Source organism: Eretmochelys imbricata, chromosome 1 (assembly GCF_965152235.1).
Source record: "Eretmochelys imbricata isolate rEreImb1 chromosome 1, rEreImb1.hap1, whole genome shotgun sequence".
Taxonomy (NCBI): domain Eukaryota; kingdom Metazoa; phylum Chordata; order Testudines; family Cheloniidae; genus Eretmochelys; species Eretmochelys imbricata.
This window is the reverse complement of record NC_135572.1, coordinates 266,753,881-266,768,539: the sequence shown is the minus strand read 5'-3', so window position 1 is coordinate 266,768,539 and position 14,659 is coordinate 266,753,881. Positions and strand designations below refer to the sequence as shown.

Sequence of the window (14,659 nt, the reverse complement as noted above, 5' to 3'; positions counted from 1 at the left end):
GTGGTTACTCTGCCTCTGAATGGAGATAGCAAGAATAGAAAGTGTTCAGATATAGACAGTGAAAATGCTCAGATATATGAAAAAATTTCCACAGGAGGAGAAATTGAAAAAATTGAGACTGTTTGTAGAGAAGAGACAAATAAGAGGGGAGATGACAGAGGTATGCAGAATGATTAATGGTATAAAGAAGGTAAATTATGTGCACATAGTAATCCTCTGTCAACAAGGAGACATCTCTGAAACTAGAAAGCAACCTGATAAAAGGGAATACAGTTTTACAAAAGGCATAATTAGCTTATTTGGTTCTATTCAATGTCTTCATAAATGATTTGAATAATGGCACTGAGAGAACACTTAAAGTTTGTGGACAATACTAAACTGGGAGGGGTTGCAAGCATTGTGGAGGACAGGACTAGAATTCAAAATGATCCTGACAAACTGGAGAAATGGTCTGGAATAAACAGGATTAAAATCAATAAGGACAAATGCAAAATACTACACTTAAGAAGGAATACTCAGTCACACAAACGGGAAAAGACAGCCTAGGAAGGACTACTGCAGAAAAGGATCTGGAGGTGATAGTGGACCACAAACTAAGTATGAATCACAATGTAATACTGTTGGGGGTGGGGGAAAGTAAACATCATTTTGGGATGTATTAGCACAGTTGTTCTCAAATTTTTGTACTGGTGACCCCTTTCACAAAGCATGGCTCTGAGGGCGACCCCCCCCCCACCTTGTAAATTAAAAAAACTGTTTTATATATTTAATACCATTATAAATGCTGGATGCAAAGCGGGCTTTGGGGTGGAGGCTGACAGCTCGTGACCCCCATGTAATAACTTCACGACCCCCTGAGGGGTCCTGACCCCCAGGTTGAGAACCCTTGTATTAGCAGGAGTGTTGTAAGCAAGACACAAGAAATAATTCCTCCACTCTACTCAGCACAAATGAGGCCAGAGTTGGAATATTGTGTCCAGTTCTGGGCACCACACTTCAGGAAAGATGTGGACAAACTGGAGAAAGTCCAGAGGAGAGCAACAAAAATTACTAAAGGTCTAGAAAACATGACCTACAAGGAAGGATTAAAAAATTGGGTTTGTTTAGTCCAGAGAAAAAAAACACAGTGGGGAGGCTGTTATAACATAAAAGGCTGTTATAAAAAGGAGGGTGATAAATTGTGCTCCTTATCCACTGAGGACAGGACAAGAAGCAATGGGCTTAAATTGAAGCAAAGATTATTTAGGTTAGACATTAGGAAAAACTTCCTAATTGTAAGGGTAGTTGAGCACTCTGGAACTAATTGCCTAGGGAGATTGTGGAATCTCTGTCACAAATTTTTAAGAACAGCTAAGACAAACACCTATCAGGGGTAGTCTAGAGAATATTTAGTCCCGCCTTAGTGCAGGGGACCTACTGAGGTCCGTTCCAGTCCTACATTTCTATGATTCTATAATTAACCTGTGAAACTCACTGCCAAAAGATATGGATATGGCCAAGAGTGTAGCAGGATTCTAACTGGGATTGGACATTGATATTGGATAATGAGAACGTCCACAGTTACATTACATAGGATTAAAAAAATCATAATAGATATAAACTCTTATACTTCTAGGAATAAGCTAAACCGCTCGCTGGTTCTTGCTCACATGCTCAGGCTCTAACTGATCACCATATGTGGGGTCGAGAAGCAATTTCCCCCCAGGTTAGATTGGCAGGGACCTTGAGGGTTTTTCACCTTCCTCTGCAGCAGTGTGGGTGCAGGTCACTTGCCAGGATTATCTGGGTATATCTCACATAATCATTTCCCTGCCTTTATGGGGGGCTCAGGCACTGGTGCACCTGGCTGTCTGCCTGTGACACATAATAGTCTAGTCTCTTGTGGGCTGTAATACTTTGGCCTAATTTCAGTTGTCGGGTTTAGTGTGCAAGAGCTGGGTGCTGTGGGTGGCTCCTGATATACGGGTCAGAATGGATGATCTGGTGGTCCCTTCTGGTCTTAAACTCTATGGCACTATGGGCTTGTTCACACTTACATTTTATAGCGCTCTAACTCACTGGCTCAGGGGGGTGAAAAATCACCCCCCTGAGCGCAACAAGTCTGAGTGCTTTAAAGCGCTGGTGTGGACAGGCTCCGAGTGCTGGGAGCTGAGCTCCCAGTGCTCAGCGCTAATCCCCTTGTGGAGGTGGATTACCAGGAGGGCTGGGAGAGCTCTCTCCCAGCGCGTGCGTGCGACCACACTCGCACTTCAAAGCGCTGGTGCGGGAGCATTCCCGCGGCAGTGCTTTGAAGTTTCCAGTGTAGACATACCCTATGACTGAGAAGAGATAGACAGAAACTTCCACTATGGGGAGGCTATTCCATCATTGTTCACGGTGGGATTTCTTGCACCTACATCTGAAGCGTTGGGTGCTGGCCGCCATCAGAAAGGGAGGTTTGGACCAGGTGGACAATTGTTCTGATCTGGCTTGGCAATTCCTATGTCTACCATGTCTTCATCATTAATCTTGGAGAGCAATATAGCCATAATTTATTCCATCAAGCACAAGTGCGCGCGTGTGTATACACAAATACATATAAAATACATGGAAGGTTAGTTTTTAATCTGAGAGAAGCGATGCACTTCAGTAGAGAAGCTTACATATTTTTGTCTGTAATAATCGAATTAAATGGATCATCTCTTTAACGCCTATCCTGTCTGTTTTTCAGTACACCATGGATTTTTACCAAAACTAGAGAGTTTAGGACAACTATAAAAAAGTCATCAAACTATATTCACTCCAGCACTGATTGGTTATCTAAATTGCTATCTTTCACATACACCCAAAGCCCCTTTCTCAGGCTGTCAGTATATTTCAAAACAAGGATGCTAGAGTCTTGAATACAGTTATGTAAGTGATCAATCTGACAGCCACATAATGTCTTTTTTCTAGGGTCCTAAGTTCTATCCATGCTATTAACCATGAAGTAATTGGGCCACATTCTCTGCTGGGGTAATGGGCACAGCTTTGTTGAAACCAGTGGAGCAGTGCCCATTTACACCAGCAGATAATTTGGCCCTTGTGTCAATAGCATGATATATATACAGTTGAGAAGCACATAATCTCTCTGTATCTCTCCATGCAAATGGCCAGAGTTTCAAATAAGCTAGTGAAATCTCTACTTGCTTTACCAGAGTAATCACACACGGCTCAAATCTGCAAGGTGACGAGTGCCTTTGCCCTGATCCACCAAAGCACTTAAGTCCATGCCTAACTTTAAGCATGTGGGTGGTCCCACTGATCACCTTCCACTATCAATCCTTAGAATAACTTGCTTAGTAGAAAATAAAGAGTTCCATTTGGCCATAGAATGGAGTTGTCACAGGGCAGAGGAAAACCTTATGGTCAAGACCTGAATTGCAACTTGTAAAGCTTCCCAGAGCTTTTGACCAGAAGCAGACCCTCCTATAATCAGCTAAACTATTTACTAACTTTAAGCATATGAAACTACTGATGTTCTTTACTCTTGAGAATGTATTTAATACTTATCTACAGACCTGGAGTTGAGGGAAATTCATATCCCCAAAGAAATGTCTAAAGGACCAAGATCAAGAATAGATAAGTGATATATTTATGGTAACAATTGATCAAAAAGAGAAGGTAAGAGGCAAAAAAAGTGGAATAATGAATAATACTTTGTACCTTCATAGCATTTTTCCCATCTACAGCTACGTTTAATGGCTTTACAGATTTGGTGGCCTTTTAGAGATTCATTAATATCTTTTGTTCATTTATCTTGTTTAAATCAAACAAACAACTTTGCAACCTCCAGATTGTACATAGGCCAATCTTGTGTTCCTGTCTGTATGATCATCCTTGTCTTCCCCTTCCTCCTCTGTTTTGTTCTACACTTACCCTATACCATCTACTCTCTTCAGATTGTTAAATCTTTGAGGCAAGTCTGTTCTGGTGGAGACCTGCTGCAGATATGGGCATGGATCAGGGAGAGTTTTACACCATCTCCAACTGATTTTTAAGGACTGGGAAGAATTTGCCAGATACCACCAGAACCACACCACTTTCCAAGGCTCAGGCACAGGGCAAGCCCATTCCAGCGCAACCTGTCCTTCATAATAAAAAGAGAACTTGGCTCTGCACAGCTTCTCCAGGATCGCTTGGGTTACTCTACTGGGCAGGTCTCATCCCCTGCCTCAGATAATCTGGACCAGGCTCCCTTTCTAGAGTAGACAGTAGAGGCTGTCACCTGTCCCTTGGGAATGAGCTTCACCTATCCCAGGGACAAAACACCCTGTTCAATTGCTGAGCACCTGGAACCTTTCTCATCTTTAGCCTTTGAAGTTCTCATCTGAATATTTGCTTCTGCCACCAAGATCTGCAGCTGCAGGGGCTCTGTCTGGGGCCACACCTTAGTCTTCTGGACCCCAGGCGGTGGCCCTTCTACTCATCCTGCCATAGCCCCTGCAGCTCTCATTGTCAGCAACGGCCAGGTGTGCGCCTGACACTCTGCACCATCCATTTTTAAGGCTAGCTGATTTGGCAGGTGGGCTGGTGGATTGCAATGGATGTCTAAGAACACTGTACTTCTAGCTATATCAACCAACAGCTTCTCTGGGGGCTGATAAGCATCAGCATTGCAGTAGAGCCAGTCATGGAGTTAAAAAAAAAAAATCTTGAGTCCAGATCCCACCGCTCAGAAATCATGATTGCTCCCAAAATCATGAGATTTTTAAACAAATATTCTATTGTGGTTTTTGTTGGTCTGTCTTTTGCTTTCTGAACTCTTCCTGCTCATTGCGTGCGTGCATGTGTGGCCCACTCTCCCTAGTGTATTAGAGGTGACTGGCCCCTGCTGCAGGCATGCTTGCCCCCATCTCTCCTCTGCCTAGCAATGAATTCTGCTCCCAACCTTCAAAGCCATCCTGTCCCCCACAGTCCACATATCAGTTCTACCCCCTCATCAGGTTTGCCCATCCCTCCCCCCTCCTGCATCTGCCCAGCCCCCTCCCCCCACCATCATTTCTGCCAGCCCAGCCCCCACCCACCCCTTATCCCGCATCAGTTCAGGCTCCCCAGCCCCACCTCTGCTCCTCCTGGGATTCTTCACCCCCACTCTCCCAGGCCTGGGGCAGGGGCAACAGCAGCAGGGTCCCCTTGTCCTCTGCCAGACTGGGGGGGCAGCTTCTCAGTGGGGATGTTGCAGGGAGGGAAGGGTGAGGTGCAGAGGAGCAGGAAGAGGAGGGAACAGAGCCAACCCCAGCTGCTGAGCTCTTTTTGCTTCCCCTCCTTTGCTGTGAAAATGGAGTCAGGTGGCTGCGGGAAGTGGTAGGAAGCTGTGCCTGCAACTGGCCGCTGTACCCCAGGAGGTGGGAAGGTGGAGCGGGCAGACAATGAGAGGGGTACTCCCCCAGCACAGCTGAAATTCGCAAGAGGCCTGAAACCTCTCTGTCATCTCCAGGCTGGCTCCTGCCCTGGATGAAAGCCTGTTGCTCACAGAAAAAGCAAGTTTCAAAGTAACAGCCGTGTTAGTCTGTATTCGCAAAAAGAAAAGGAGTACTTGTGGCACCTTAGAGACTAACCAATTTATTTGAGCATGAGCTTTCGTGAGCTCACGAAAGCTCATGCTCAAATAAATTGGTTAGTCTCTAAGGTGCCACAAGTACTCCTTTTCTTTTTGAGAAAAAGCAAGAAAGCCATAGGATTGATCTGCTCCATGCTTAATAGGTTACTCCTGGGGGAATTCTGCACCACTGCTCAAAGCAGGATTTTGCAGAAATTAACGTGTGTGCAGAATTTCCTTTCCCCCACAGAAATGGGCTGCGGAGCTGCTAGCCACCATTAGGGGATGCTGGACACAGCAGAGCCCAGCTTGCATATAGATGACACTGCCAGGGGCGGGGAGGGGTGGTGAGGGAGAGGGACATAGAGGGTTCCTGACACCTGCAGTTCCCAGCATGCCCTGAGGGAAGGAGAGGGGGGCACATAGGAAACTCCATGCAAGCCTGGGAGTGAGCGTCAGGCTGTTTCGCCCTCTGGATCCCTGGGCTTCTGGAGGGAGGGCATGCAGGTATCTGGGCCAGGGGGGCTCTGCAGCTGGGCTCTGGGGGAAGAGGGGGTGGGTATCTGGGCCATGAGGGCCCCATGGCTGGGCTCTGGGGAGGAAAAGGGGGCAGAGAAACAGGAACTGGGTGGTCGTAAGGGTTTCTTTAACTCTGTACTCCTGGGGGAAATTTTGTGCGTGTCTGTATTGTTACAGCCATACTTGCTGACAGGTATTTTGAAATAAATTACCAAAGCAGTTGAAACTGGTGTGATTATGTAGTGCTATTCTGACAAATAAAACTTGCAGAATTTTAAAATGTGCACAAAAAAAGTTTTTATTTTTTTGGTGCAGAATCCCCCCGGGAGTTATAGGTCCCTCCAACCACTGACCTGTGTACTGGGGGCGGTGTGTCTATGCTACAGGGATGGAGCGGCTGCCATGTGCGTGCTACGATTGCTCCTTATTGGTTGGAATACATCAGCCCTGAGTGTGTCACACTTTGTGTAGCAGTTCCTGCAACTGGATGAGCTAGCGAAGCCCCTCTTGCAGGTACGGGCTGTCCCGAGGTGAACAGGGGTTGGGGACCCATTGCCCTGGGTGAAGGAAATAGATCAGACCTACCCTTTTACAGCCATTCCCTCAAAGGGTTGCAAGGCCTGATTAAGGGAGGAGGGGCTTCTAGCCCTATAGACGTCTATGGGGCCTTGGGCTATCACTACATAACGTTCAGTGTTTAAAAGGACACTGCTAGCCAACAATATTATTACAGACGTGACAGAAATCCTGGCTCACAGTTGCCAGAAATCATCCATGGGATTATGCCTACACTGCACTGGACTCCGTTGGGTGAAATATATCCGACTTGCTCAGTGGGGTGCATGAACTCCCTCTGTTGGCTGAGCTAGAGTGGTTGCTCCTTTAAGTCACTGGGTAGAATATTGCGTCTGCATTCAAAGGTTCAGTTGTTAAAGCTCCCAAGCGGTCCACGGTTACTCAGGAATGACAGAAGTATGCCACAGCCGGAGGCAGCACCCTCTTTGCCTCTTTTCCATGGGTTCCTGACCATGTGGGATGAAATAAAGGCAGCTACAAACACCATCTGGTTCCCCTTCATACTCTGTAAATTTTTTATTATTATTTTTATCATCTCCTTTTAAAGTATCCCTTTAAGGGTGAAATGAAATCCAACCATTTACAGAGAAAATGATTTCAGAATGTACATTTGATTCATCCTTACAAAAATTAATTGTTACTGGTGTTTATAAATTACAGGGTTGTTGGGTTTTTTGGCAAGTCCACGCATTCCTTTGCCAAAAGAGGGCACTCCAGGCAACACCACAAGTCAGTTTCCTGGGTACCATCAGTCCCATGGGAATGCCAGTGCATTGCTCCATGGAGGATACTGCTTGATCATTCCTGCAGGAATGAGAATGGACAGTGGTTTGAATTCTCAGTTTGGCTTTTGGCCTTTAATTCCTCCTTTCTATATCATTGGTTGCAGCTCTGATATTCCCAGTGTATGTGTACTCTCCTCCCTTTTCTTGGCATTTGGGGGTAAAACCCCTCCCATTTTTTTCCAGCCCACATTTATACTCCTCTATTTTCACATTAAGGGTGAGCTCCTCCAACTTCTCAGAGAGACTGAAGGTTGGGTTTTGTTTTGTTTTTTGAGCTCTGAACACAAAGACTAAGGGATTTGGGGTCCCTTCCCCTTCTGCCCCCTCCTCCCCAGTTTTAGGTCTGTAAATCCAGGATGACCTTTCCCTTGCCCACTGCCTTCCTAACCAGTGTTTACTAACAGGACCAGGAATGCCCAGCTCCAGGCTCCTCACAGTGCAGATCTGCAGCAGCCATGAAAGTTAATGAAGAAAGGGGGTGACAAAGGGACATAAGGTGGGATGGTTCCAGGGTGTGAGAAGAAGCTATGGTCTCAGGAGGATACCTTGCTTGAGGATAACTGGGGAAAATGCTGCTCTGAGCTCCCCCAGCCTTGCCACATTAATGGGATGAATCAGAGCTTCTTCATTTGCCCACGCTCAGCGTATAAATGATATGTTGCGGTGTGTCCCCCAGTTGGAGGCAAACAGGAGTTCTAGGGAATACCTCAGCCGCAGGGACATACTGCAAATATTGGAGGAAAAAGCACTAAGTAGAGAACTGTGATGTTTTCCTTTTCATAATAAACACAGAGCCATAAAAACAATCCCATCCTTTGTCTCTTGTTCCCCTAGGGATATCATACTCAATCTGGCTCTGAGCATCACCAAGGTTTTCCACGAGCTCCACTGATGGGATAGGGAGAAGCACCTTCAAGCTAGTCTGTCCCGTAAGGGGGACCCACCTGCTCCAACACCATGTCCTCATCCTCGCTTATAAATAACCTGGAAATAGCCCGCCTCTCAGGATTTAATGTGGGTAGATGGGAGGAGAGAGCCTTGAAAACTACAAAGGAGCAGGGGACATTAACACAACAGACTGAAACAGACACACAGCAGAGTGTAAGCCCCAGAAATTGCAGAGGCTGCCTTATCCGTGGTTCAAATTAAGAAGGGTAGTGAGGGGTTAAAGGTGAAAAGACACTTAACCATAAGCGAAGCAGCAGCTGTCAAAGAAGAGTTTGTTGGCAAAGGAGGAAGTGAGCTGTACTACTCATTCTCAGTTATGATTGCTGCAACAAATAGCACATAACCCAGCTGTGATCTCTTCCTAGCCCTTCCCTCTTGTCATTAACCATGCCCCAGATATATTCCATTGCATAGACTCCATTGCAACATCTTCAGTGCCAGATCAAGACACGATCAAATTGGTATTGCTCATACCAATGGTTTGTGGGAATGAGGGCTCTGGAGCAATCCTTATCATCACACCCATTTCTCCCTTGCCACAATTTGAGACCCTGCACTTTTGTGTTGTTCCTTGTTCAAGCTTAATCTCTGTCTTCCTCCTACAGGCACCCATCCAGCCATCTGATCAAATTACATATGTAACCTCTGCTTCCCATTCCTTCAGGGCCTGGCTGGGGTGGACTGCTGGCCTGAGAAATCAACCAGCAAGAGCTAGTTCCCCAAAATCCCACCCGGCAGCCTGCAAGGGACGATGGAAGTGGAAGATGATAAATCCACAAGAGGTCAATTTCTCTAAACCCAATCGGGAGAGGATTAGCCACGCAAGGTAAATACCATAAATATAAACTGGTTTGGCTTTAAACTGAGCAATTACAAAAATAATTCATATGAAGAGTAAAACTGAACACGTTTCTCCTGAAAGTCCCTCAACACAGAAGCCTGTTTCAAGTTTCATTTCTAACTAACTAGTGAGGAGGGGGACTCTGGAACAGCTTGCCCTCTCGGAGTCCCCAAAGGAGCTCAATTCGTACCCAGTTATAGTGGGATCTGTTCCTCATGCCTGGCGGGCAGGGGAGGGGCTGTTAGAGAAGAGGGAAATGAAAGCAAGAGAGGGAAGAGGGCCAGTGAGGAAGTAAGGGAGGGAAGGGGAACGAGCAGACTATATCTCTGTACTAGATCAGGCCTAGCTACTGCAGCGATGGGTGCATTAGAAATTCACAACAGGAAACTGCAAAACCCCAGACAAGGCAAGCATGCCCTGCAGTGCAATGCAAACCCCAGAGAGCCCAGAGAGTGGAAGAGGGGAGGGGCAAATGGGGAAAAGGTGCTCTGCCAGGGGAGGTGGTACAGTACTGTGGATGTATTGTGGTCGGCTTGGTCCCACATCACTTCCTATCCAGAAAGATTGCTGGCATTAACCGGATGTCCTCAATCCACCCCAGACTAGTGGCTAGGACTGTGCTGCAAGGAAGGGACTCAAGTTCTAGCTATATGGTGCCTGCCATCAAGGTAGCTGAGCACCTCCCAGCATTATGGAGTTTGCAGACAAAGATATATATATAGCGTGTGTCTCTCTCCCCTCCAGTCAGCAGGGACTGGACTTTGGGTTGTTTTGTTGTTCCTGTGGAAAGGCGGAGTCAAAGCAGAGGGTCTGAGGGAAGGTTCTGGGCTCTCACTATTTCAGCAAGAATGAAAGAAAATAAGCAATGTGTGGGCACCTGCGTACCTCTCCGCAGTATCCTGCACCAGGCCCTTGTACTGATGCATGGTGCTCTCCCTCTGCCTCCACCTGGGCCTGTAGTACTGCCCAGCTGTGCTATGCCCACTGCTGCAAAGGCCTTCTCCTCTAACGTATGCCCCTCCTTTTGCAATCACCTTCCAGTTCTTGTAAGTCACGAGAGTTCCTTCACCATAGTCATGAACTCTCTGTGGCTGATGGGCCTGTAGACCTTGCCCTGTGAGGTACCACCCCTCGGCCTGAACCACGCCTCCTTCACACCCTAGCTGATGGGTCATGCCTCTGACGCTCAGCCACAGCTTTCTCCCAGGGGCGAGGGTGGAAAGTTCACCTTCTCCTATTCCATGTGCCAGCCTTGAATGATCTCATGGAGCAGACTGTAGTGGGTGATGGTAGCAGTTGGGTATAAAGCAAACTGATGCTTAGCCTCTTTCGAGCAGGTGTCATGGGACTAGGAGTGAGATAGGATTAAACATAGCTCAGATCTGTCAAGAACCAAGGGGTTCCAATCTTGGTGCGTTATGTCATTCTATCTACTTTGGACCCACAGCTGCTTGAAAAAAGGAATTCAGTTAGTTCAAAGTGCTACAGGAATAGAAACCAAGGTGATAAGAACCTTAGAAATACTTATAGGATCAGGAGGAAGCCACGACCTGAGAACTGAGCCCTAGGACCTGTCACTTTCCCCCAGATAGATGGAGGAGGGAGCACACAGGGAAAAGAGAGTAGCAGAAATGGGAATCCAGGCAAAAAACCAAGGGTGGTGAGCCCTGATGGTCAGGTTGATTTACACTCCCATTGGCAAAGAAAGCCCCCTCTCTTCAGCACGGCTGGCCTGGCTGGCGGGGGATCATTCCTTATAGGGAACATTCCCTTTTCTCCCACATGCTTATTCCAAACAAGGGGGTGTGGAATCATGCTTCCATCATTTCTCTCTTTAGCGTACTCTCTCAGCTGGAAGAATAACATAGGTTCCCACTGTACTTCACCCTGCTACATGCTACAGATCGGGCTCCACACACACTACAGAGCTATTTGCTCAAACTAGGAGAGGGGGAAGGTGGCTGTCGCCCCAAAGAACCAAGACAGCCAAGGAAAGAAGCAAGCCCTGTCATTAAAAACCCAGTGCAGGGACAACAGGGATGGAGAGCTTAGCTCGCTGGCTGCGATTGGTTCGGCTCCTAAATCCAGTACTGTCACTTCCCCTCCTCACTGCATGACTCTCCACACAGTCCAGACAAGGAGTCTGGCTCACGCATCCTCCCAGCCACAAGGCGGCAGCGTTCCAGAAGTAATCCCCCAGCTGATTCTCCCTGTCCCTGGGGTGGGTGCTGTGCCTGGATGCAGTCTGTGTCCCACGGGCCCCAACACCCAGGCTAGGCTCTAGGGGGTTGCGATTTCCCCTTCCCCTCCCTTTTACTCCAGGGAGAAGAGGATTAACCAGCATTTGTGGAGTATTCTTATACTGGGGAGGGAGGCTCCCTGCCACAGATACTGCCAGCAGCTCCTCCCTAAGGTTGTCCCTATTCTTACCCCCCTGTCCAGAGCTGGTTCTGAACAGGCCCATTTATGGAGCACTGGCACGCTGAGCCTACAGCTTCCTGGCCTCCCCCTATACCCAGCAGGCTTGTAGAGGGTTCCCTGAATATCCTTAACCCCTAAGTAGATAGCAGAGCTTCTGAATCCTGCCACGCTCCTACCTCTCTCTCTCACACACACGCACTCTGCCACACACCTGCCAAATCCATGCACATTAACACTCGTGCACACACTAATCCACACACTTGTGAACACAACACACAATCAACCTAGTGAAGACCCCTGCAGCTTGCTCCCCTGATGAAAGCAGGTTGCTGGGACACAGCCTGAGGCTTTGTGGGCAGAGCTAAGGTGTGGGGTGCAGAGCGACAGTGAGGTGGGGGTAGGGAAGGAGTACAAGCACTTGTATTCCACCCCTCTTCTCTTATCTGCAAGCTCCAGGACTGGCAGCACGTCAGACAAAGAGTGGAGCCCATCAGAGACGCATTGACACGAGGTTGGTAGGGAGAGGCTGTATTTTAAAGACTACCGAGGTAAAAAAATAAATGCCTATAGAGATGCTTTTGCACATGTACACACAAACTCATATGAACACACGTGACACACACATCCACTCACATGCACATGATCATACATTCGCCCGCCCACTCACATGCTCATTGACAAGTCCAGATGCACATGTGCATGCAACCTGTTCCATGGTGGGAGCAGCTGCTCCCTCCACCCACCCTTATATAGGAAAATCTGCCCCCTGGATAAGATCTCCCCACCCTGCAGGCAAGGTTGAAGGGGTGTGCCACAGCCTTTTTGCCTTCTACAGGGCCAGTTCCCATTTCCTCTTCTTCCCTCTGGCTCTCATTAGCATGACTGGGAATCCCACCCCAAGTCTCACTCCCGGAAGGGCAGAGAATGCAGAGAAACTACGCACCTTGGCTGGAAACAAAATGAAAAAGGAAAATAAAAGACACACCTCACTTTTCCCCTGTGCTCTAACGTTCCCATTTCCCATGCAAGTCCCACTCCCGTCACCCAGCCCCTTCTGCCCTCCGGTAGGGATTCTCCAGCAGGTAGTGGAACCGCTGGTAGTTCTTTAGCAGGTACTTTGGGGCATACATTTGTTCCTTGGGGTCAGCAGGGGGGTACTCCTGGGTGTTGCCGTCGAACCAGCCACCAGTCCGGATCAGTTCCCGGATGTAGTTGAGGTCCCGCTTGTCCTCATAGTCGCCCCAGCGGGGGAAGTCCCCGTTCTGGGCTGACACCAGTTTGAAGTAGATACCCTCTGGGGTGAAGCACCAGGAGCAGTGCCAGCCAGCAAAATGGAGGGGGCTGCCCAGTGACCACTGCACCAGGATGTGGCCTGTGCTGTTCTCGTACTGCCGGAAGCCGGGCATGGTGTAGTACTCTCTGCGGCGGAGGCGGATCCCGTCCGTGGCATAGACAGCATGCAACATCCCCACTGTGCAGCCAGAAACCACCTCTAGAGTGCCGGGCTGCTTCCAGAAGAAGCCATAGAGGGACTTGCGCATGTGGAAGGCGAAAGGCTCTGTCCAGCCATCGTAGAGCTTGAGGAACAGCACGCCGTCGCGGGCCGGGATCTCATCCGCGTCATCGATGATGAAGACATCATCCAGGCGCAGGTTGCGTAGGCGGGAGGTGCCGTCCCGTGTCAGGAAGGTGCGCAGGTAGTCATCGGCAATCCAGCCGTCCTGGCGCCCGCCGGGAGGGAAATGGTCAAGGAAGACGTAGAGCACCTTGTGGCGGATGTAGTCGAAGGAGCCATTGAGGAGCATCTCACGGAACTTTAGCGGGCGCGGCTCGCCATAAGCCGTGAAGTTCGACTCGCAGACTATGAAGGCATCCACTACATCACCCAGCTCATGGAAACGGGCGTCCAGGAGGTCGAACTCATGGTTGATGTTGATGGCATTGATGACCCGCCGGGGTACCTCACGTGGTGCCAGCCGATCCTTGGTGGGCAGGTTTGAGTACTGGACCACAGTGGGCACCCCACAGCTAGGGCCATGCCAGCCAGGCAGGCATACGCACTCCACCCACTTGCGCCGCTTCGTGCCGCTGGTGCTCAGCGGCTTGCGAGCTGGGTGCCCCGAAGCAGCGCCATCTTCTCTTTCGTCCGTTCGGCCCGCTGGTGGCTTCTCCAACATCCTGGTGCCTGGCTTGAAGCAGACGCCGCCAGCTTTGGTATGGACAAAATATTCTGACGTGTCTTCCTGCAGTACAAACTCGGCTTTGTGCAGCTCCTCGCTGGCCCTGCTGGGTGGTAGGGGCTGAAGCAGGGGTGAATGGGAGTACAGCGGCGTACGGAGAAACTCCGGCCCTCCTGGCTCAGGGCTGACCTGCGGAGTGACAGGCGCATTGTTCCAGAAGAAGCTGTAGACAAGGTTGGGGCTGAGCGAAGCCAGCTCCCGGGGAAAAGTGACGTAAGAGAGGGCCTTGAGGAAGTGCAGGAAGGAGATGAGGCAGAGACCAGCCATGCACAGAGTCAGAAAGAGCTTGTGGCGTCTCATCTTCATCCTGAGGAAAAGCCAAAGAGAAAAGTAACATTCAATTATTAGTTGGCTGCAAAAGGTTCCTGGACCACTGAGGAAAAGAGTGTTGTGTGAAGCCTAGGATATAACCAGAGCGAGGTCCAAACTCGGACAGAATAGGCTCCAGTTGGAATCTTTCCCTCAAATCTAATCCAAACCAATTCCCTCCCTCCCATTCTCACCAGGCCTGCCACCTTTGCTGAGTTCCCTCTTGGAGTTCAGAAAATCTGACCTCTCCAGGCCTGGGCACTGTCTTTAGACCTGATATACTCTAGAACATGCCATTAGTGTCCAGGTAAGGGGATGGGAAGCATAGAATTCTGGGCACCTCTGATCCAGTGAAGTCTCCAAGCTCAGCAGATTTAATTAGAGCAGATGGCAAGGTGGGGACAAAATACAGAGAGCTCACTCATATGGTATATCACCAAAAGGTTAGAGGACTGCTGGA

At 48.8% G+C, this 14,659-nt stretch overlaps 1 protein-coding gene and 1 long non-coding RNA gene across 12 annotated transcripts in view; one reads left to right on the top strand and one right to left on the bottom strand.

The window, feature by feature from the left end:
* The window catches only part of LOC144272249 (uncharacterized), a 77,477-nt gene that overhangs the window by 3,998 nt on the left and 58,820 nt on the right, over positions 1-14,659 (top strand). For 5 of the 6 annotated variants that reach the window (XR_013347524.1, XR_013347525.1, XR_013347520.1 and 2 more), the window contains exon 3: positions 9,053-9,214. This is a non-coding gene — a long non-coding RNA (uncharacterized LOC144272249). Of the gene's footprint in view, positions 1-6,394; positions 6,593-9,052; positions 9,215-14,659 lie in introns of all 6 variants that reach the window. The other variant, XR_013347521.1, reaches the window with a different exon arrangement.
* Positions 7,147-14,659, bottom strand: part of MGAT3 (beta-1,4-mannosyl-glycoprotein 4-beta-N-acetylglucosaminyltransferase) — a 42,396-nt gene continuing 34,883 nt past the window's right edge. For all 6 annotated transcript variants that reach the window (XM_077830181.1, XM_077830154.1, XM_077830189.1 and 3 more), the window contains one exon: positions 7,147-14,197. In XM_077830181.1, coding sequence (XP_077686307.1) covers positions 12,691-14,196 — 1,506 coding nt within the window. In that variant the 5' untranslated portion in view covers position 14,197 and the 3' untranslated portion in view covers positions 7,147-12,690. The remainder of the gene's footprint in view (positions 14,198-14,659) is intronic.